We start from the raw sequence: 23147 nt of genomic DNA, 5'->3' as shown, positions 1-23147 counted from the left end.
ACTCCCTGCTACTTTTCTGGGTCTCATTGGAACAAGGAACTCATTTTCCCTCTGTATTCCCCACTTCTCTGGGTGCACTTGAAAAACCTGAAACTCTTTTCTGAGGCAGAGGCTCAGTCGTTGGGGGAGCTGAAAAGGGTTGAGCATCTTGGAGCCAAGGTGGCGGGTGGATTCCCCGTGTACCATAGTAGCCCCAGTAATGGGGGTTCGGGGACACTGGGCTACCAGAGTCCACACTTCTCTTCCCAGGCAAATCACCCATACCCTTCAGAGACCTTCTGTTATCCCCTGCAGACCCCAGCTGCGGGAGAGGTTGTCTTCTCAGAGGTTGTGCTGGCAACCTTTGCCCCCATGGAGGGTGTCATGCCTTTGTGGCAATACCTCCCCTGCAAAATTATAGCTGCACTGCTTCTTGGAGCCCTTGGCCACATGAACCTCGCTGTACCTCTGCAGGGGTATGGACCAAACAGAAGCCCTGATTCCTCCCACATCCAGTCCCTCTGCTCTCTTTTCTTCCCAGGACCACTGCAGCCTGGCTCCATTTCTTAATCCCCTCAAGTCTTAATCCTTCCAAGCTCTGCCATCCCAGTGGTCCCCAAAATGGGAGCAGCCCTGACACTGGAAGTATTTGAGCTAAAACCGAATATTGTATCAGAAGTTTGAACCCTGGACGGGGAGGCAGGAGTGACTGAGTGGGTGCAATGTTTGGTCCCTCCCAATCTTTAGATGCTTGGAGGATCTGCAGTTCATCCTGTGGGAACTGCCTTTCCTCCCTCCACTCGCCCCCCAACACCCCACCAGGCTCACTATGGCCCCTATGTCTGCCCCTAAGAATGGGGGACCCTGGCCCACTATGGCCCCTATATCTATCTGCTGACTGGCTGCCCTGAAGGCCAGTGGGGTTCTGCTATTCTCTGACTGCTTCCTTTTCCTACTTTCTTTAAAGGGTGGGGGGTGGAGCTACAGAGAGGAGGTCCCTTTCTTGTGGGGAGCCCACAGCGCCTCCTCCCAATCTGACACAGTGTCTACCCACTGGGACCAGTCCCTTCCATTTCCATACCCTCCCTTGGGCCAGTAGTCAGTTTAGGAGGGAGTTTAAATGGCCTGGCAAAGAAATGGAGGAGGCCTAAGTTAGCTATCCTCCTGCACCCTGTGGGCTATGTCTTCATGGAAAAATGGCTAAAGAAAATGGATAATCTACAGCATTCTTTTTTATCATTTATTCCAAGCATACAGCACCTCAATTATGCTATGGATAATAGTTATATAATGGTCAGGCCAGGAAGCCAGTGCCCGCTGAGACAGTGTTTCCATACAATCCCAAATGCTTGGTTCATTGACTTACGTAACACCCTGTAATTTGGGGGCTGTCGGTGTTTTGTAACTGTTGAGATGCAGAAATGAGTGATTTATTTCAAATTCTTCTTTTACTTCCAGGCGGCAGTCTGTCAACGACTGTGGCATCCAGCTGGTCAGAAAGACTCAAAGATTTGACATTTTGTGGTTGCTCTCTAGAACCAAAGAAATGAGAACCTCCTGGTGAAGCCCGCTAGTCCAGGAGTTAAAACAAATTATCTGCCAAAATTACGATGTAAAACTGAAGAAAACAACAGATAACTTGATTGAAATTCTGGAAAACTACAGAGAAATTGTGACTGGGGAGAAATGGTTAGGGAAATTTTCTTATTGAAATAGCAGATCGGGAGGCCTCGTGCTATTAACCAAAATCTCTGTTAAATTCCAATCATAGGCCAGGCACGGTAGCTCATGCCTGTAATCCCAACATTCTGGGAGGCAGAGGCAGGCGGATTGCCTGAGCTCAGGAGTTCGAGACCAGCCTGAGCAACATGAGGAAACCCCGTCTCTACTAAAAATACAAAAAATTAGCCAGGTGTGGCGGCGTGTGCCTGTAATCCCAGCTACTTGGGAGGCTGAGGCAGGAAAATCACTTGAACCTGGGAGGCAGAGGTTGCAGTGAGTCGAGATTGCACCATTGCACTCCAGCCTGGGGAAAAGAGCAAGATTCCGTTTCAAAAAAAAAAAAAAAAAAAAAAAAAAAAAAAATCCAATCATAAAATATCTTTTCTTGATGTTAAAAGATCTAAGCAGTCTCCACTGACACCCCACATCCTGGACACGGGAGCACTGCCCTGGCTGGCTGTCGGGTGCTCCCACCAGCACTGTTAAGGAAGTGAGGGGGGGCAGTTGAGGATTGCCAGGCAGGAGATGGGGTGGTGGAGAGAAGGGTGTAACAGTTTAAATAAAGTCCATTTTCACTGCTGAAGTTTCAGCCAGATGGAATGTAATAGACGGGTGGAGAGAGGCCTCCACGTTCAGATCTTTCTCAGCCTCTCTGTGTATTCCCTCCTCCTGGGCATAAGGTTGGCCCCTCTACAGTGAGGGTCTTAATTTCTTTATTGCCAGCTGTTACACAGAAAAGCAGAGGGAGGCTAGAGTCGTATTTTTAGGCTTTATGACTGGCCTTGAAGCAAAGGGGTTCTGGTTTTTATGACTCACCTTGGAGAAGAGGAATTCTAGTTTCTACGGCTTCCGTCAGGGGAGCATGAGGGGTGAGGTGCAGGAGGGCAGGGGAAGTCCAGGGAGAACCTCAGCTTCTGACGCTGCATTTCCGGCTTTCTAAGGCCCGTGATGGCCACATCTTTGTGTCTGCTCTTGTCGTCTGTTGGGATGTTATTCTGCTTCTGACGATCTTTTTCTTACAATAGTTTTGTATTGGATTTGACCTGGATAATTTCTGTTGCTTATCTTGATGTGAAATTAATTTGCCTGAGCCTTTAGGCTGTGTCTGGGTTTAAGAGGGCTCTTCTGCCTTGGCAGGGCTCGCCCCCTGATGTTTTTGGTAATGTCCGAAAGTAGCAGGGCTTCCTGTCTTGAGTTTCCCTGTCTTTTTCTCAAACCCTCTTCCATTCAGACCAGGAGACAGAAAACCAGTTCTGGCTCACCACCAGTTTTGTGTAGCCTGTGCGCTAAAAACGTTTTTTACATTTTTAAATGGTTGAAACAAAGAAACAAAAGAATACTATTTTGTCACACATGAAAATTACATACAATTCAAACTTCAGTGTTCATAAATGTTTATTGGCACACAGCAATGCCCATTGATTTACATGTTATCTGTGACTGCTTTTACCTTGTAACCACAGGGCTGAGTAGAAGCAGCAAGACTGTCTGGCCTTCAAAGCCTAAGATATTTACTCTCGGGTCCTTAATCGAGAGATGTGCCAACCTGGTGTCGACCTTCTTTTTCTCTTGTCTGTCATGCCTGTCTTGATTGATTTTGATTCTACTCCCAGGAATTTCTCCTTGGGGCAGGGCCCCCGCCTGGACTGGCACTCAGATGGGTGACTTTGGAGAGTTTTCGGGGGGTAGCTCCAGACACTTGGGCCCTTCCTGCTGCGGCCCCTTTGCTCTCACATGAGATTGCATTGGGCAACACCCAGGCACTGTCCTCTAATTGGTCTTGCTGGGCTTCCTGGTAATACAGAGTGAAAGATGGAGAATAACCCTCAGCTGTGTGGGGTTCTACTGTTCCCAGGCTGGGCTACTGCCGCCGGGAGCTTCCTTCTTCCACCCCTGCAGATGCTGGAACCACATGGGGCTTGTGGCTGGTGGTGGTTTGCCCCTACCTGCTTACAGTTTGGAACTCATAAGGCTCTCTTGGCTTGGGTTTGCTACCCAGGCCATCTATTCTTATGTGGGGATCTGAAAGTGTTTTTAAACAATATGAAATGCTAAGTTTAAAAAACGTTTTTCTGTAAGTTCTGTCTGCCTCCTTGTCAATTCGATCTTACTATTCTTGTTCCTTTTTCATGGTTTTTTGTTCTTTTATTTCTTTAAATGTGTATCATCCATATCGGATGACGCCAACAGCCAAAGTCTTAGTCTGTCTTGTCCTGTTGCTCATTTTTCCTAATGACTGTCTTGACGATTTATTTGGAAGTTTGTGCATATGTGTGTGTGTGTGTGTGTGCACGCATGCACATTCAAATTGACGGTCACGGTATTGGTGAGAATCACCAGAAGCTCATGTTGAGGGACATTCTTCCTGGAAGATGTGTGTCTGCTTCTTCCAGGTGTCTAAGGATGTTGCTGACAAAGGATGTTGTTTTCTGATTTCCTTTGGGCAGACGTTATCCTTCCCCTTCTTAACTTTCCTCCTGGGAGTCTAACCCTTCCAGAATGTCAGCTTTATCAGGTTGGTCTCCATTCCAACGCCCCTGTCCTCACCCACTGACATCACACACACACATGAATGCACGTATACACACATGCACACACAGACACACACACATATAGATGCACACACATCCTGTGTGTACACAATGCACGGTCACTGTAACATTCCCCAGCTTCCACGTCAACCCACTTCTCCACCTTATCTCCAGTTGTTGAACAGTTCTCCACCTTTTTTTTTTAGACTTTATCCATGATTCCCAAGGCAATTCTCTATCAGTCACTCTGCATTTTCAGGTATCCATTATAATGCTCATTATGTTGCTGGAAACCTAAGCCACTGATGTACTTTCTTGGATAACACAAGTGGCTCAGTTTAGAAGTCTGACAATCACATGCTAGAATGTTTAATATGCCAAAAATGTGGTTATAAAATGGCAGGCTTTGCCTTTAATTGGCCCTCCCACACTTCTCTGCTGGATGCCTTTAGCAACAAGAACTTGGCCTCTTTATGTCTACAGAGGGCAGGCTCTGGGCTGGCTGACGCTCCGAGTGCTTTTTCCCTTTAGCTGAAGGAGCTGGTTCCTGTGAGGATGTGGGTCCTCCCAAGACTGCTGACACTTTATGCCTGAGCCCGAGACTCATCCAGCTCAACCCTGTCCCCCTGCTCCTCCTGCATAGCCACTCAGGCAACAAGTCCTATGAATTTCATCTCCAAAGCACCCCTCTAATCCACCTCCTCCTTTCCACCTCTGTGAGCACTGCATTCAACACCTGAGCATTTCTTGTCTGGAAAATTTCGAGAGGCTCTCTTAACTAGCCAATGCTCATATCTGACCTGCGTCCCCTCACCGTGCCCTCCCGCTGGAAGCTCCAGCAATTCTGAAGCCCCTGGATCTCCCCTTACCTTCAGGACTGTACACAGGCCTCTTCCTTGGTCTCTTTTCCTCTCTGAAGTCCTAGACTTCCTTTGAAACCTACGTTGGAGAGCCAGGCATGGTGGCATGCACCTGTAGTTCCAGCCACTCAGGAGGCTGAGGCAGGAGGATTGCTTGAGTCCAGGAGCTCGGGGCTGCAGTGAACTACGATCACGCCTCTGTATAGCCACTGCACTCTAGACTGGGCAACACAGTGAGACCCCAGCTAAAAAAACAAAACCCACCTAACTTAGATGTCAATGTCTTCTGGAAGCACTTCCCAAGCTCTTTTCCTTTCCTTTTAAAACCAATCACCCTTTCTCAAAGTTGTCTCTCTCCCCTGGTCTATAGTGAACTTACCACACGGTGCCGTCATCTGTTTTCCAAACTCATCCGCCTTCAAGGCTGTCAGCTCCCCAAGATAGGTCCTCTGTCTTAGTTACTTCTGGCCCTTGGAGCCTGTACGGCCATTCATACAGAAGAGGTGCCCAATAGACTTCTTATGAATTTTGGCTATTTCTGTTTGGTGTGACTCAAACTCCAACATTTGCTGGAAGGTGACTGCAGGCAGGGAGAGGGCAGCATAAGCCCTGTGGATCCAGGGTGGGCAGACCAGGTGGAGAGGAGGCCTTCAGTAGATGAAGGTGCAAAGTCATTGCTTTGAACAGTAATGTGGAAAACATCCTCATCTCTTTAAAATAGTATCCTTTTGTCTCAGGTGACAGACTAAGTTCAGTGGGTCCATCAACATTAGGGGCCATGGGGGACATTTTACCAAATCTCTTTGCTCCTTTATTGAGAAGTTAAACCCCTAAACTCCTCAAGCACAGATATATTATGTGCTGAAGCCTAATATGGGCTCAAAGGATCTTATAAAGTAGCCCCTGAACCTAATAAATCTTTAAAAAGGGGTGGTGTGAGAGTTGCTCAAGAGAAGCAAAATGCCAAGGAGTTAAAAACAGCAGAATTCCTCCGTAAGTCTCTAACTGCTACGCCACGCCTCCTCTGGGCTCTGCGGCCACAAGATGAGGTGACAGTCTTTCACCACCCCTAGAAAAGGAGGCCAGTCTCGAGCCCTCTACCTCCTACCGTGCCCTCAGCCCTGTCTCCACACAGCATCCCCAGTTGTTTTTGGAACAATCCTTGTGGCATCGTGTGAGTCACAGCCCCGCAGCCCTCACCACCACGGCATCACACACTCAGGACAAAGAGTCCTTTTCTTTCCTGTGACCAGTTCCCAATAAGTTCACAGTCGGATGTCTCGCTGGTGGCTGAGTACATTATCTGGCTGATAGCTGGGTCCTGGTGCCAGCTCTGAGGTCTGGCAGTGTCTTCCTTTCCCGCTCTCCCAGGGCCCCTGGGGCAGCCATGGGCCAACAGGGCTGCGCTGTTGCCCCTCGTTTTCATCTCGCTGTTGATAGACGGTGGCCCAGAGAACCCCAGGATGGCGTTCCTCCCCTGGAGCCCTCACTCCTCAGCATTGGCTGCGGTTTCAGTGGCTGGCTCACAGGAGAGAATACTGAATTAGCTTTTTCGGCAAATTGTTTCTCTGGAATATTAAAGATGGAACAACTACGTATTCCCATAGATAAGCTGTGAATCCAAACATTTAAAAAATTGAAACCAGATTAATGAAATTGACAGCTCCCTCCAGTATCTTAGAGCTCTAGGTGGAGCTTAGTCCTTGGAAGGTCCTGACGCTTTGGGAAAGTATTAATGCCTAGACTGGGAACTCACACCAAACAAAATGATAGTTTAGCCTGAAGAATATTTGTATGCTCTTGTGTAGTGTCAGGTCAATAATTCTAATTATTGTCTTCGCTAAAAGGCCAAAAATTAGAGGGATAAAAGTAAATATTGTCTTCCTGGCACAAAAATGTATAGCTTTAAATAAAGTAGTAGACGAATTAGTATTAAGAACATGAAACATAGCAGTTTAATTAAAACCACAGATAACGTTAAAATAGGCAAATTCCAGCCTGACATTATGGTCAATTAAGTATTTGTCAAACAGACACAATAATTAGAAGTAAAAATATCCTCCATTCTTTCCCCATTGTTTGAATTGTTTGGAGCCAGGCCTGTTGGCTGTGCATTCCTTAATCTGAGCTGGGGGTTCCTACCAGTCAGTGTCGGATCCAAGTCTTTGCATTGGCATAACTCACTGAATACTGCAAACTGAGATGCCTTTGCTTGTTCCTCCTTTCAGAAGGGCATCAACCCCCAGCCGTCATCCTGTGCTCTCAGGCATGAGACAGGGGTTATTGTGAATATTTCTATTTGAGGAAAGCATAGCTCTGAGAAGACAAATGGCTCCTCTAAGGTCTCAGGCTGGGTGCCACTGAGAACCCCTGATCAGTGCATCCATCTTGGATTTAGTGTGAGGCAATCAGGGGCCAGTGTTGGCAGCAAAGTAAGGTTTCCTCAAAGATGTTCTAATCTGAAAATCTGTGAATATGTTTCCTTTCACGGCCAAGGGGGATTCAGGTGGTAGGCGGAAAATGTACTAATCGGCTGACTTTAAAACAAAGAAGTCCTCCTGGATTATTCTGGGGAGACTAAGGTAATCGATGTAATCACAATGTTTCCTAATTGGAGAAGAGGGGGTGGAAGTAGAAACCCCTTCATTATTGCCAGTGTCTATAGTTTTCTATAGCATGCCAGTTTCTATAGAATACAATGCTACCTCCTTTCTCAAAGGTTCATTCTAGAAGTTGATCTGTTATATTTGTTGAGGGACTTGAAATTTGAGGTAGGAACAATAGCTGAGATGAGCAACAGATGAATAACCTGGAGCGGGAACAGATCATGACGAGGGCTCAGTGGCACCTCTGACCTCTCTGGGACTCAGCATCTCGTTGATGGTTCTGCTTGTTGCATGCTTCGCCTCCTTGGTTACACGTGTTCCTAGGTATTTCATTCTGTGGTTATTGGAAATGGGACCGTGTTCTTGATTTGGCGCTCAGCTTGCATGTTATTGTGTTTGGAAATGCTGATTTTTGTTCATGGATTTTCTATGCACGAAACTTTACTAAAGTCATTTATTGGTTCCAGGAACCTTCTGGCAGAGTCCTTAGGGTTTTCTAGGTATAGAATCATAGCGGCAGTGAAGAGAGACAGTTTGACTTCTTTTCCTATTTAGATGCCTTTTATGACTTATTCTTGCCTGATCACTCTGGCTAGGACTTCCTAGCATTTCATTTGTTTAGAAGATGACAGACACATCGGTGTTTCTTATTTCTTTATTTGAGACGGAGAGTTGCTCTGTCACTCAGGCTGGAGTGCAGTGGAGCAATCTTGATTCATTGCAACCTTGGCTGACTGCAACCTCTGCCTAAGGGGTTCAAGCAATTCTCCTGCCTTGGCCTCCTACGGAGCTGGGACCACAGGTGCCTGCCACCACATCCAGCTAATTTTTGTATTTGTAGTAAAGATGGGATTTCGCCACGTTGGCCAGGCTGGTCTCGAACTCCTGACCTCAAGTGATCTGTCCACCTCAGCCTCCCAAAGTGCTGGGATTACAGGCATGAGCCACCGTGCCTGGCTCGGGAACTGAAGATGAAAGCAACAGTGAGGTACGGCTACACCCCTATTAGCGTGGCCAAAACCCAGCCACAAATCGGTGTTTCCGTGAATCAGCCCCAGCTGCCAGTTTCCTCTGGAGGATGGCGAGCAAGAAGTGGCCAGTGGACATTGTGATCCCTTGCTGGTGATGCTCTGCTTACCATATAGCAGGCTTGCAGAAGCAAGACACTCAGATGGTACCAGTCATCCTATATTACACCCTCCATACCTGTCTTCTTTCATTGCTTTGGGAGAGGAATCTCAGCTAGATAAAAGTCACCTTAATAACTGATAAATGTCCTTTCTACCTAGTAGATAATGTATTAATGAAGATCTTCGAGTCTAAGCCAAGAAACTTTCAGAGTTCTCTAGTTGTTCTCAGTAATAAAACAATGTCAAGGAATTTCCATTCTTTATTTGGCAGTACAGTGTTCTAACGACAAAGGTTCTGAGACCTTTCAATTCTGCTCACTACTAAGATACAAAAAACTGCCATTTTATAGAAAAGGCCCAATGGATCAGCTGAGGTCAGGCATTTGAGACAAGCCTGGCTAACATAGCAAAACCTCTCCTCTACCAAAAACACAAAAATCAGCAGGGTGTGGTGGTGCATGCCTATAATCCCAGCTACTTGAGAGGCTGAAGCAGAAGAATTGCTTGAACCTGGGAGGTAGAGGTTGTAGTGAACTGAGATCGTGCCATTGTACTCCAGACTGGGCAACAGAGCAAGACTCTGCCTCAAAGAAAAAAAAAAGAAAAAGAAAAACAAAAGGTCTGAAAAGGAGCACCAGCCATCTAAAACTTCTCTGAACAAATTCAGTCATCAGAAAGTCACCTGAGAGTTCTTATGATAAGAACCACCACACGTGGCAAACGTGATATCCGAAGTCATCCTGTATTCGTCAGTTCCTTCCTTCACAGTTTTGTTTCTCATTTGAATGTCCAAAGACAGTGTTGTGAGCGGTGTGCAGTCACCACCCATGCCAGTGGGGTCACTGTGGCAGCAGGTAGTTTTCAGGGGCACAGACCTTGTGCTGGGTGATGGAATCTAGAGAGAGATGGAAAAGCAATTTAGCATTCAGAATAGCTGACCACACAGGACAGCAAAAACCTGTTTGTATAGACATGAAACTGTATTTAAAAACAAATGGTCAAGAGCTGTGTTGTCCAAATGCGCCCCGTCCGTACAGCACACATGGCTTTTTAAATTAACACGAAATAAAATTCAGTACAATGAAACATTCAGTTCTGAGTCACACTGGAGCTCAAGTGCTTAGTAGCCACATGTCCCATTAGAGGCAGGACACAGGTGAAGCACCCACTGTGGCAGAACATTCAGTGGGCAGGGTGGGAAGCTTGCCAGTCTGTGATATAGGAGCCGAGAATCCTAATCTTAGCTTGCCACTTCCAATACTGTCAGCATAAGGCAGAGGATACATAAATACATACATGAGTTTTAATTGGGACACCAATGGTGAGAGCCAGGCCGTGCTATCCTATCTACCCAGCATAGGTACTTTGTATGGAATACCAAGTGAATAAGCAGTTTCAAATTGATGGGACTTTAGAGCTCACCTATTGGATGATAAGGTAGATTAAATTAATCAATTACAATTAAAGAATCGCAATTATTGTGATTATATAATTATAATTACAGAGTTATATTTGAAGGAACTTAAGCAGTCACACCAAGGAATGTTGCAAGGTGGAAAGCTATCCTGGTGGTGTGGTACGAAAAAGAAAAAAATGGGTTTATTCTGTAAGTATTTTTAGAATGGAAAAAGAAAAGACTTCTCTTAGTTACAACTTAAAACTGTTGTCTTCTCAATACAAACATGCTTCTACTCAGGTCTGGGCCAGCAAGGGACTCTTAGATGAATTTCAAAAGGGAGGAACGCTATTATTTCTGATATTTGTATATATATGAAATGATACTATCAACAATATTGTATATAATTATAACAATTTATTATTCATACCAGGCATACTACTTAATTCTCTCCACAACAGTGAAGCAGGTATTATTATGATTTATGTTTTTTTCTTTTCTTGAGATAGGGTCTTGCTCTGTCACCCAGGTTGGAGTGCATTGCTACAAACACAGCTCACTGCAGCCTCAGTCTCCCGGACTCAGGCAATCCTCCAGCCTCGCCTTCCCAGGTAGCTGGGACCACAGATGTGCATCACCTCACATAGTTAATTTTTGGATCTTTTGTAGAGCCAGGGTCCCACTTTGTTGCCAGGCTGGTCTTGAAATCCTGGCTAAGGCAATCTTCCTGCCTCAGTCTTCCAAAGTGCTCGGATCACAGGCATAAGCCACCACACCTGACTTGACTTTTCTTATGCAAACTTTTGCCATGAATAAGTTTCAATTTCTTATGTATTCAAATTATATCAATACTTTATCTTACTGTATCTGGCTTTTGAGTTGTAGATAGCTGAAGAGCTTTTCCTGACACTCAGGTTATAAAGTCATTCAGCTTCATTTTGCATGTTCTTCCAGGCTTTAAAAACTCTAAGAATTCAATTTTTAAACTTAGTTTTCTGACTACATGTCAATTTAGAAAAATTAAAAAAAAAACTTCAGAAAAAGGCTGGATGTGGTGGCTCACGCCTATAATCCTAGCACTTTGGAAGGCTGAGGCGGGTGGATCACGAGGTCAGGAGCTTGACACTAGCCTGGGTAATGTGGTGAAACCTGATCGCTACTAAAAATACAAAAATGAGCCAGGCGTGGTTGTGTGCACCTGTAGTCTCAACTACTTGGGAGGCTGAGGCACAAGAATCACTTGAACCCAGGAGGTGGAGGTTGCAGTGAGCCGAGATCATACCACTGCATTCCAACCTGGGAAACAGAGCAAGAGACTCCATCTAAAAAAAAAAAAAAAAAAAAAAAGCTGCTAAAAAAATGATGCTTTCTTCTAATTAATCTAAAATGTCAATATAATCCCAAAGTTTCAAACTTTTAAAAAAGAAAGGACATGTTTATTCTAAAGTTTATATTAAAAAAATGCATAGGAAGATGATTTTTAAAAAGAATGACAAAAAATCTGACATACCAGAAGTTACAGCAGTAGAACAGAGTTTAGCACAGAATAGACAAACAGATCAATGGATGAGAATAACCACAGACACACCCATACACATGTGGGAATTTACGAGCTGTCTCACAGGGGACATTATAAGTCAGTGGTCAATAAATGAGTTATCAAAAATGGGGCTGGGGGCAGTGGCTAATGCCTGTAATCCCAGCACTTTGGGAGGCCAAGGTGGGCAGATCACGAGGTCAGGAGTTCAAGACCAGCCTGACCAACATAGCAAAATCCCGTCTCTACTAAAAATACAAAAATTAGGTGGGTGTGTGGCATGCGCTTATAATCTTAGCTACTCAGGAGGCTGAGGCAGGAGAATCGCTTGAACCCAAGAGGTGGAAGTTGTAGTGAGCCACTGCCCTCTGGCCTGGGCAAGACAGAGTAAGATTCTGTCTTAAAAAAAAAAAAAAAATGACATGGTACCCTCACATTATATAATAAGTGAAGTGCAGATAAATTAAAGCTGTAAATATTTTTTAAAATTATAAATAGGAGAATACAAGATTTTTTTTCAAGCTCAGAGGGTGAGGAAGACCTTTTCTAAGCAAAACCACTAAGTGTAGGTGCCATGGGGGAAAAGAGGTATTTAATTTTATAAAAAATAATAGTTAAACATTAAAAACTTGGTAATACTTAATATACCATAAACACAATTAAAGAGACAGAATGTTATAACATTTACAACAAAAGTTTAATGTCCATATTATGTAAGCATTGCTGTAAAACAATGTAAAAAAGATCAATAACCCAGTTTCAAAACAGGCAAGGGGCAGAACAGGCAATTCGTGAATGATAAATCCCCTATCTAAGATATTCATTAGTACTTATTAGTAATTTAGTAATCAGGAAATTACAAATTAATGAGATCTATTTTTTTTTAACTCATCAGATCACCCAACATTGAAAATATGGGTTATGTCCAGTATTGGACATAGGAATTTATAGAACATAAGAAACAGGACTTTATATACTTTAGTAGCAGTGTAAACTGGTATAGCCTCGCGTATCAGAATTTAAGTACACATACCTTAGGGCACAGTAATTCCACTGCCTTCAATCTATTTTACAGAAATCTTCATGTGCCTGGGCTTGGACTGGAATAATTATAGCTCAAGAAAATCTCTTAAAATTGAAATTCAGATTGTTCCCATTAGAAAACACACATACACATGTGCGCGCACACGCGCGCACACACACACACACACACACACACGTCTAAATAGTAGAAGCCAGCCATGTTGCAGAGTTCATGGCTGTAGTGCCAGCTACTTGGGAGGCTGAGGTGGGAGGACTGCTTGAGCCCAGGAGTTCGAGGCCAGCCTGGGTAACATAGTGACACCCTCTTTCTAAAATAAATAAATAAATACAATAGCAGAACAATAAAAATAACAGAAAGCACATAAATTAATTACAGTCCCTTCTGATGGTTAAAAAGAATGAAGTCGCTGTATATGTGTTAAGCTTTCGAAAGGATCTTTTAAGCATAGGGTTAAAAAAAAAACTCATGAAATAATGTGTGATTCCCCAATTTACATAAAAACAAACCCCAAACAATATCTATGTTTATAAACATTTATTTCTATGTAAATATGCTTTTCTTTTTTAAGAGACAGGATCTTGATCCATTGCCCAGACTTGAGTGCAGTGGTATGATCATGGCTCGCTGCAGACACGAATTTCTGGGCTCAAGTGATCCTCCCACCTTGGTGTCCTGGGTAGCTAGGACTGCTCAGTCCATCTGAGTAAGTCCTGTGATGGCATGAGCCATCACACCAGGCTAATTTTCAATTTTTTTTTTTATAGGGACAAGGTTTTTCTATGTTGCTGAGGCTGGTCTCAAACTCCTGGCATCAAGCAATCCACTCACCTTGGCCTCCCAAAGTGTAAAGATTACAGGTATGAGTCACTGCACCTGACCATAACATGTTTACACTTTAAATATGCTTTTAAAAGAAATCTGCAAGATACACTTCCATCTTTTTGTAGTTACTTTAAGGAAGGGCTGTAAGACCGGGGGATCCTGTGTACTTCTCTACTGTTTGACTTCTTTGACTATGAAATCAAATATCACTCCATCCACCCATCTACCCATCCATCCATCCAACCACCCACTCACCCATCCATCCATCTATCCACCCACCCACCCACCCACTCACTCATCCATCAATCCACCCACCCACCCACCCACTCACCCATCCATCAATCCATCCACTCACCCATCCATCCACCCACCCTCCCACCCACTCACCCATTCATCCATCAACACATGTATCTTTCCATCCATGCATTTATCATGGTGGGGATGAAGGCTGCCTGATGTATTGATCTTTAAACAGAGACAAGATAGAGCAGAAGCCTAAATGTAACCTCACAACGAAGTCTGCGTCTTACACCTCTCGTGGCCTGCTCCAGGACTGTGCTGCCTGAGGAATTACCCTGGACTCTGGAGCAGTGGCACTGAGGTGTGCACGGGGCTGTGACCGAGTGTGTGATTAGCACTCTGGGGGGTCTGAAGCACATCTGACCACTGAACAAGGGCTGACAGCTCCAGGGTCATGTGAGGGAGCCCCTCACAGCCACATGTTCCTAACTGTAAACACACACAGGAAAAATGATTTCTATCCAAGTTCATTTGGCATCTGAAAATTGCCACATCCCCACATTCCAATGTCACTTCATGGGAATGATCCTCAAATATCCGATAAAACATGGCCATAGGACAGATGTTAGAATGAGGCCAGTCCTGGCTGGTAGAGAGAAAGAGGAATAGTAAGTTGAACTGCCCTTGAGCAGCTCCCTGAAATTTAAATTGGAAAAAAAAAAAAGTTATTTTTTTTCCTTTTTAAACAACATTATTTAGCAGGTCGTGGCATGCATTTATGCACAAGCTAAGGTTTACTAGCCATGCCTCTGTGTGGTCTTACGGTTAGGATACAGAATCAACATGCTGCCAAAATTAATTCTTTATAGTATGGTGGGCAAGTCATTTTATTTAACTAAAACTACGATTGCCAGCATCTGAGTGTGGTTAATGGTATCATGTGCAGAAGTTCAAGAGTGCACGGGACCCCATGGTGAGCTTTATCTTATCAAAATAAGTAAGCATGTTAGGGCTGGGAGATCTAGCCAGATCTCCACTCGGGTAAAGAATCGCCAGCTCCCTCACTATGGGATGGTGGTCACCCAGCCTCCGTAGCTTCACGACTTAAGACAAATGTTCCTAGAGCCCTTTCTCACAATGAGCCCAGAGCTGCCCACTGTGTGATTGTCATCTGCCCATGTCACACCTTTCCTCTTTTTCCCACAGCGGTCCCATACACGTTGCTTCTGCAGACTGAATAAACCTCCATTCTTCTGTGTTTCTCCCAGGTCCGGCTTCTAGATGCCTCACTCTGGAAGTTCAGAACTCAAGACTGGATGCCACCTTTGATTCTTCTTTCTCTAACATGCCACACCCCATCTATCAACAAGTGCAACTGGCTCTGACAACTTCACAACACCTCCATCGACATTTTCCTGGTCCTAACCCCCATCACGAATCACCTGAACCACTGCAAAGGTCTGAGATTGCTTTCTCTGCTTCCATTAAAACACACGCGTCAGTGCTGTGAGAGGCCAAGTCGGGAGGATCCCTTGAGCCCAGGACTTTGAAACCAGCCTGGGCAAAAATGGGAGACTCTGTATCCATAAAAACAAAACCAAACACAGAGTAAACAAACCGATATCAGAGCCCGTTCCTCCCACTTAAAAGCCTTCTGTGATTTCCATTTAATCTTAGAACAAAACCCAAACTTCTTGCTGTTGTCTGTTGAGGTGTCAATGGTCTGGAGCAGTCCAGGCTGAAGCTGCCTGCTTCTCCAGCTTCATTTCCTATCACTCTGTCTTCTCTCCCTTCATTTCAGCCACGCTAAACTTACAGCTTCTCCTGACCTCTCAGCCCTTGCCTTTCCTGGAAGGGCCAGTCCCATAGACCTGCAAGATTCCATCCTCCTTTTCATCAACTGGGCCTCAGCTCAGATGTCACTCATCTACAAGGGGCCTGCCTCACTGCCACTCTGCATTCTCACCCTGTTTTCTCCATTGCGCTAACCACTGTAAGGATTTTTAAAGAAATTGTTTGTTGCCTGTCTTCTCCCTTAAATGTTAAGTCCAACTGGGGCAAAGGCTGTACACTCCTGTCATTTGCTGTACCTGCAGTGTCTAGAAAATGCTCGGCATATGACAAGTGCTTAGGAAATATCTACCGAGTGGATGAATTGATGACCTGCTACCACGGGGCCGTTTGAAGAAAATAGCTCAGTCTACTAATACAGCGGTTCCCCACATATTTTTTCTGCTCTGATATTTGACTGGAGACATTCACACAGCTGATGCCTCTCTAGGACATCCTAAGAATGTGTCACAGACAAGAAAGTCTGCCATTTATGTGTGACTCCTGGCACACCGACTTCTGTTTCCCATCCAGGAAATGTGCAAAAGGATATTACAGGTGGTGTGTCCCTTATCCAAAGTGCTTGAGACCAGAAGCGTTTTGAATTCCAGACTTTTTTGGGAGCATTTTTGGAACGTACAATGAGATACCTTGAAGATAGAACCAGAGTCTAAAAGCAAAATTCGTTTATGTTTCATCTGCATCGTATACACATAGCCTAAAGGTAATTTTATACAATATTTCATTTTGTGCATAGGCTGGTGTGAAGCTGGGTGTGATAGCATGACTGTGGTCCCAGCTACTCGGGAGGCTGAGGTGGGAGGATCGCTTGCGGACAGGAGTTAGAGGTTGCAATAAGCTATGATCACAGCACCGTATACCAGCCCGGGCAACAGAGCAAAACCCTGTTTCTTTTTTTTTTGAGACGGAGTCTTGCTCTGTCACCAGGCTGGTGTGCAGTGGCATGATCACGGCTCACTGCAGCCTCTAACTCCTGGGCTCAAGCAAGCCTCTCACCTCAGCTGGGACTATAGACACATGCCACCGTGCCTGGCTAATTTTGTTTTCTTCATTTTTTGCCTTAGACGTCTCTCTTTGATTTTATAAGCTGACATGATTTCTTGTTCTGTTGTGAATGCACACTGCTCTAGGCCTCAGGTAACTCATCACGGGTGTGTTCCACGCCATCCATGGGCGTTCTTTCTGCAGGTTAATGTCATCTTCACCGTTGGTATCATCATGATCACCTTGATTCAGAACCATTCTGGCTATTTCCCATCAGTCAATGAAATGAACGACTGGAGCCTGATTATCAATGTTGAAATGATATTACTGTCTACTTCTTCCAGCTGACTGATGGACTCTGAAGGTATATTTTTTCCAAACATAAAGAGGTCAGATATCCTTTTCTTCTCTCTTGACAAGCTGAATCCTTCTAAGTCACCATCTTGTTCAGCATCATCACTGAACATAGCCAGAGGCCAGAGGTCATGCCAGGTGTGCCCAGCTGTGTCTTTAGTCAGGATGCTCCAAGCATTGGCAACAGCGTAGATGGCATCCTTCATGCTAAACTCCCAAAAACCTTCCACACCCACACCTCTGTTCACTGCTGCAAGCATGCAACTCAAGAAAGTGTTTTTACAGTTACTTTTCATTGATCTAAAGATACCCTGTTTATATGGCTGAACTAATGAAGTCACATTTGGGGGAAAGTGAACAGCATAAATATTATCTTTGATAAGAATTTCAGCTGGAGGATGAGCAGAACAGTAGTCAAGGCATAAGAAAATCTTGCTGTCATCATCTGGTCCATCTTGTGCAGCAAGCACAAGATGCCTGATATGAAATGCTTGTAAAACCGATCAGAAAAGATGTCCCTGGTGACCCGCAACTTTTTGTTTTGTTATATATATAATATATACACACACACACACACACACACACACACACACACACACACACACATATAATACTTTAAGTTCTGGGGTACATGTGCAGATCGTGCAGGTTTATTACATATGTATACATGTGCCATGGTGGTGGTTTGCTGCGTCCATTGCCCCGTCATCTACATTAGGTATTTCTCCTAACACTATCCCTCCCCAATCCTCCAACCCCCTGCTATTCCTCCCCAGCCCCCCATCCCCCCAGGCCACATGCACATGTATGTTTATTGTGGCACTGACCCACACCTTTTTGTTACCATAATGATGGACTGGTAAGAAATTTACTCCTTGAAAACATCAGGGACACAAGCTTCTGCCCATCAGAGCAAGTTCACGCTTCTGCGTGCCTGCTGCATTTGCGCAGCACTGCCCATTCTATCTTTGGCATCCTTAATTCCTGTAGGGGCTGACCCATCAGGTGTAGCCAGCATCTTTCTGGGGCAATAGCACCCAAATGGTGATGTCTCATCAGCAATACAGACTTGTTCTGGTGTCAGATATTCATCAGCATGACTTTGGCAAACTCGTCAATGAGTTTCAACGCTGCCTTGTGATCTGCAGATGCTTTCAAACTTGAATGCTGTGCCATTTCTTAATTTTCTGCAATCAGCCTGTTGAATATTCACAGTTCCCTTCAATTTTCAGTTCACAGGAATAGATGTTCACTTGTTTCATGATCAGCTACCATTGAGTGGCATATGTTCACTGTGATGCCTTCAGATCCAGTTTTTCAATGCATGATCGATGTCTTCATTTTTAGTTTTATGTGGAGTTTTTCTATTTTTCATTAACTTTTGTTCATCACATTCAGCACAGAACTTCAAAAGTGTATCCTTCTGTCTCTTCAGGTTATATAGGGTGGTCATTCCAACCCCACACTCTTCTGTAAGATGTTTCACACTTAAACTGCTGTTCAGTTCCGCCAACAACTTGACTTTGTGTGCTACTGATAAACAAATTCTTCCTCTTTTTCTTATCACTGTTACACATCGGGGGATCTGCAGGCCTTTTTGACATTTTCAATAATATTTTTACATGACACAACAGAGAACAAACAAAAAACCACAGTGAGTAATGCATGGAGTTCTTGGCCCCATGTGAGGTATCACGGGGAATCAGCGGTGGGTGCATCCAGCCAGCACACGTGCCATTTTATGACGCTTTGTGGGCATGCCTGTGCAGGGGAATTTGGGTGTGCATGGAAAAGGGGGCTGGGTGGGTCTTTTTTTTCCCTTGGGGGCACTAAAGCAACTGTGTTGTGCACCTGTGCTTGGACTATGACCTGTCACATGAGGTCAGGTGTGGAATTTTCCACTTGTGTTGACAGGTTGGCACCCAAAAAGTTTAGGATATTGGAGCATTTCAGATTGAAAATTAGGAATGTTCAACCTGTATTACAGGGCTAGCCTTGAAACCACTATTATTCACTATGTTTTCTATTATATTTTGTAATCGTTTATCACTGGGTAGACAAATGCGAATGATTTCAGTGAGTGGATCTTATGAAGAGTGATCTTGCTGAATGAGTTGTAACAGTTTCTTAATTCTCTTTGATGTTTCTACATAGACAACTGTATCACATGCAAATAAAATGTGTCCCTTCCTGTATTATTCTCATATGCTTTTTCTTGTTTTATTCCTTGACTAGGAACCACAGAACAGAACACCGTTGAAGGGTAAGAGTAACAGCATTCTCGTGTGTTGTGTACCTGATTTAAGCCTTAAACTAGTGTTTTCATCATTCAATATTCGTTGTACTTTTTTACAGATCAACTTCATAGTTCAGAAGGTTATCTACTCCTGGTTTCTAAAGAATTTTTTTTTAATCATTACGAGGCACTGAATCTTCTCTACTACTTTTTAACACTACTAAGAAAATTAATGGATTAGAAAAAAGAAGACTTAATGCTATTCATTTATCCTTTCATTCTTAGGTTAAACCATACTTGGTTATGTGTGTGTTTTAAAAACACACTGCTAAATTTGACTTGAAATATTTTATTTCAGATTTTATGTACTTGTTTACAAATGAGTTTTTTAAACCAGTATTAGGTCAAGATCATGCTAGCTTTGTAAAATGAGGTGAATAGCTTTCTTTTTTTTTTTTTTCTTTCCCTGCAAAACTTTATTATGTTTGGTAAAACTTACTACTAAACTACCTGTGGAGGATGTCTTTAAAAGTTTGATAGACCTAACAGAAAATTTACCAGATTAGCTATTTTTAAGTGTCCCCTTCACTGGCATGAAGTACATTCACAATTGTGCATGAAGTACATTCACAATTTCTAGAACATTCTCAGTGTCCAAAACTGAACCTCTGTAGCCATTAAACAATAATTTTCCCCTCCCTTTTTGCCTACTTCACCCTTGGTCACTCAACTACACTTTGTCTCTGACTTTGTCTATTCTAAGTTCCTCTTGTAAGTGTAGTCATAGGATACTTGTCCTTTTGTTTCTGGCTTATTTCACTCAACATGTTTTCAAAGTTCATCCATGCTGTTGCATGTATCAGAATCTCCTTCCTCTTCAAGGCTGAATAATATTCCCTTGTATGGACAGACCACATTCTGTTTATGATGCATCCACTGATGAACACTTGGGCTTCTGCCTTTTGGCTATTGTGAACAATGCTGCTATAAAATGTGGATGTACAAGTAGTCTTTTGAGATCCTGCTTCAATTTTTTTGAAAAGGAATTGTTGGATCATATGGTAATTCCATTTTTCATTTTTTGATGAACTGCCACACTGTTTTCCAATGTGGCTACAATATCTTACCTTCCTAGCACTACACGAGGACACAAGGGTTCCAATTTTCTACATCCTTACCAACACCTGTTATTTTCTGTTTTGTTTCTTTTTTTTTTTTTTTTTTATTAGTAGCCGTCATAATGGGTGTGAGGTGCTGAGGTGCTATCTCGTTGTGGTTTTGATTTGCATTTTCCTAATGCTTAGTAATGTTGAGAGAGTCTTTTCACGTGCCTATTGGACATTTATATCATCTTGTTTGAAGAAATGTTCCAAGTTCTTTGCTCATTTTGAAATGGGCTTGTTTTTTTGCTGTTGAGTTACAGGAGTTCTTTATATATTCTGAAGATTAACCCCTGTTATTTGCAGATATTTGCTCCTATTCCATAGATTTCTTTTCACTCTGTTGGCTGTATCCTTTAATGCACTGAAGTCTTTAATTTGGATGTAGTCCAGTTTATCTATTTTTAACCTTAACTGCCTCTCTTGTGACTTTCATGAGCCGTGCCCACCTCTTTTCTTGCCTGCCTTGCACATTCTGTGAGACAGGGATGAAGATCAGTCCTTCAGGTATGACCCAGCCAGGCTAGAACAAATCATGTCTGGTCTGCTCCCTGCAGCTTAAGGAAGGGAACTGGGAGATGGGTTGCCACCACATGCCACAGAACTTGCCTGCAGACTTGAAGATGGCCTCCATCAGGCATTTGCCTGGATGCTGTATGCACTTGGTGGTTGTTCAGAGCACCTGCAACGTTGTTTCAGCCAGCTTCTGCCTGGTTTTAGTGGTGTCTGTGGTGGATGACAGCGGAGAGCTTCCTCTTCTGCCATTTTCCTCCCATTCACCTGTGCAGGTGCCCTTTTAGTGGTTGGTGAGAGGAATACTTTTGATTGCCTATTTGACTTTTAAAAATTTTCTTTTTTTTTTTATTGATATATAATTGATTTTTTTTTTTTTTTTTTTTTTTTTGAGACAGTTCTGCTCTTGTTGCCAAGGTTGGAGTGCAATGGCACGATCTTGGCTCACTGCACTCTCTGCCTCCTGGATTCAAGCCGTTCTTCTGCCTCAGCCTCCCAAGTAGCTGGGATCACAGGCATGTACCACAGTGCCTGGCTAATTTGGTATTGTTAGTAGAAACAGGGTTTCGCCATGTTGGTCAGGCTGGTCTCTAATTCCTGACCTCAAGTGATCCGCCAGCTTCAGCCTCCCAAAGTGCCAGGATTACAGGTGTGAGCCACTGCACCCAGCTGATGCACATATTTTACCTATTTAATTTTTTTTAATGCTTGAACTTGTTTAGATTTTCTATGTCTTGAATTAATTTTGGTAACATTTTTCTAAAAAATTATCCATCTTACCTGTTTTCAAATGTATTGGTATTAAATTGTTCATCATGCTCTCTCATGATTTTAAAATATCCGTACTATAGCTGCAGTTATAGCTCCAATTTCATTCTTAGTATTTCTCATGGAGCCCTATCTCTTCCCTTCTTTCTCAACATTGTTAGGGTTTTTACTATTTATAAGTTTTTGCCCCCAGAGAACTCAGTTTTTTGCTACTGCTGAACCTCTTGTTGGCACTGCGGCCATGTTGCCAACATTTGCATTGTCTTTTTTCTCCCTTTCCTCCTACATTCTTTGGGATTACTTTACTGCTATCCATTTATTTTCAAGCACCAACATTTGAGAAAAATTGATTTAAAAATGAAATGAGATCATTTCATCCAATACCCTTTTCCCTTGCAGCAAACTGGGAAAGTTGACTGTTATTTTGCCTCAAGGTGGGGCCCCTCTGTCTCAGTCCTGTTTGTGGAACACCAGGTTCTGTGGGATGCAGTCTGGGAACCAAGACAGTTAGTGGCTGTGTAAGTGAAAAGAGTTTTCCACTCGCTGGGCCCAGCATAAGATCCTGCTTATTACCAAGGAAGATTCTGAACTGAAAATCAGGGGCTGGGGCTGGGGTTCTGGGTCTGTCGGTAATTCATTGCATGACTCTGGCTTAGAAATTCGGAGGCCCTCAGTTTCCTGCTGTCTAAAAGCAGATTTCCACAGGTGATCTTACAATTCATTTTCAGCTGAACTAGTTTGCTCAGGCCAGCATAACAAAATGCCACAGGGTGGGTGGCTTAAACAGCAGACATTATTTTTTTTTCCTCACAGTTCTGGAGGGCAGGAAAACCAAGGTGTCACAGGGGTTAGTTTCTCCTGAGGCTTCCTAAGAGATGGCTATCTTCTCCCTGTGTCCTCACTTGGACTCTTCCCTGTGTACACATATCTTTGGTGTTTCATTTTCTTTTTTTTTTAAGATAGAGTTTTACTCTATCCCACAGGCTGGAGTGCAATGGCAGGATCATGGCTCACTGCAACCTCTGCTTCCTGCTCATGGGATTCTCCTGCCTCAGCCTCCCAAGTAGCTGGGAATGCAGGTACCCACCACCATGCCCAGCTAACTTGGTATTTTTAGTAGAGATGGGGTTTCACCATGTTGGACAGCCTGGTCCTGAATTCCTGAACTCAACTGGTCTGCTGGCTTGGCCTCTCAAAGTGCTGGAATTACAGGCATGAGCCACCACGCCTGGCCTCTTCCTCTTCATGTAAGGACTCCAGTTATATTGGACTATGGCCTTGCCCTTACGACCTCATGTTACCTTATTTATGTCTTCAAAGGCCCTAGGTCCAGATATAATCCTGTTCTAGGGATGGGGAAGGCTTCAACCTATGAATCCTGGGGAGACAAAATTCAGCCCATAACGTGAGCCC

At 43.7% G+C, this 23147-nt stretch overlaps 1 protein-coding gene across 2 annotated transcripts in view; it reads right to left on the bottom strand.

Moving 5' to 3' along the window:
* Positions 1–7025: 7025 nt before the first annotated feature.
* MCPH1 (microcephalin 1) overlaps positions 7026–23147 on the bottom strand; it is a 245455-nt gene continuing 229333 nt past the window's right edge. Inside the window, exon 14 of one of the 2 annotated variants that reach the window (XM_032260308.1) lies at positions 7026–9723. In XM_032260308.1, coding sequence (XP_032116199.1) covers positions 9668–9723 — 56 coding nt within the window. In that variant the 3' untranslated portion in view covers positions 7026–9667. The remainder of the gene's footprint in view (positions 9724–23147) is intronic. The other variant, XM_032260309.1, reaches the window with a different exon arrangement.

This window comes from Sapajus apella, unplaced genomic scaffold (genome assembly GCF_009761245.1).
Source record: "Sapajus apella isolate SASKATOON/1434 unplaced genomic scaffold, GSC_monkey_1.0 scaffold116, whole genome shotgun sequence".
Lineage (NCBI taxonomy): Eukaryota > Metazoa > Chordata > Mammalia > Primates > Cebidae > Sapajus > Sapajus apella.
The sequence above is the reverse complement of the archived record's forward strand: the minus strand, read 5'-3'. Positions and strand labels throughout refer to the sequence as shown.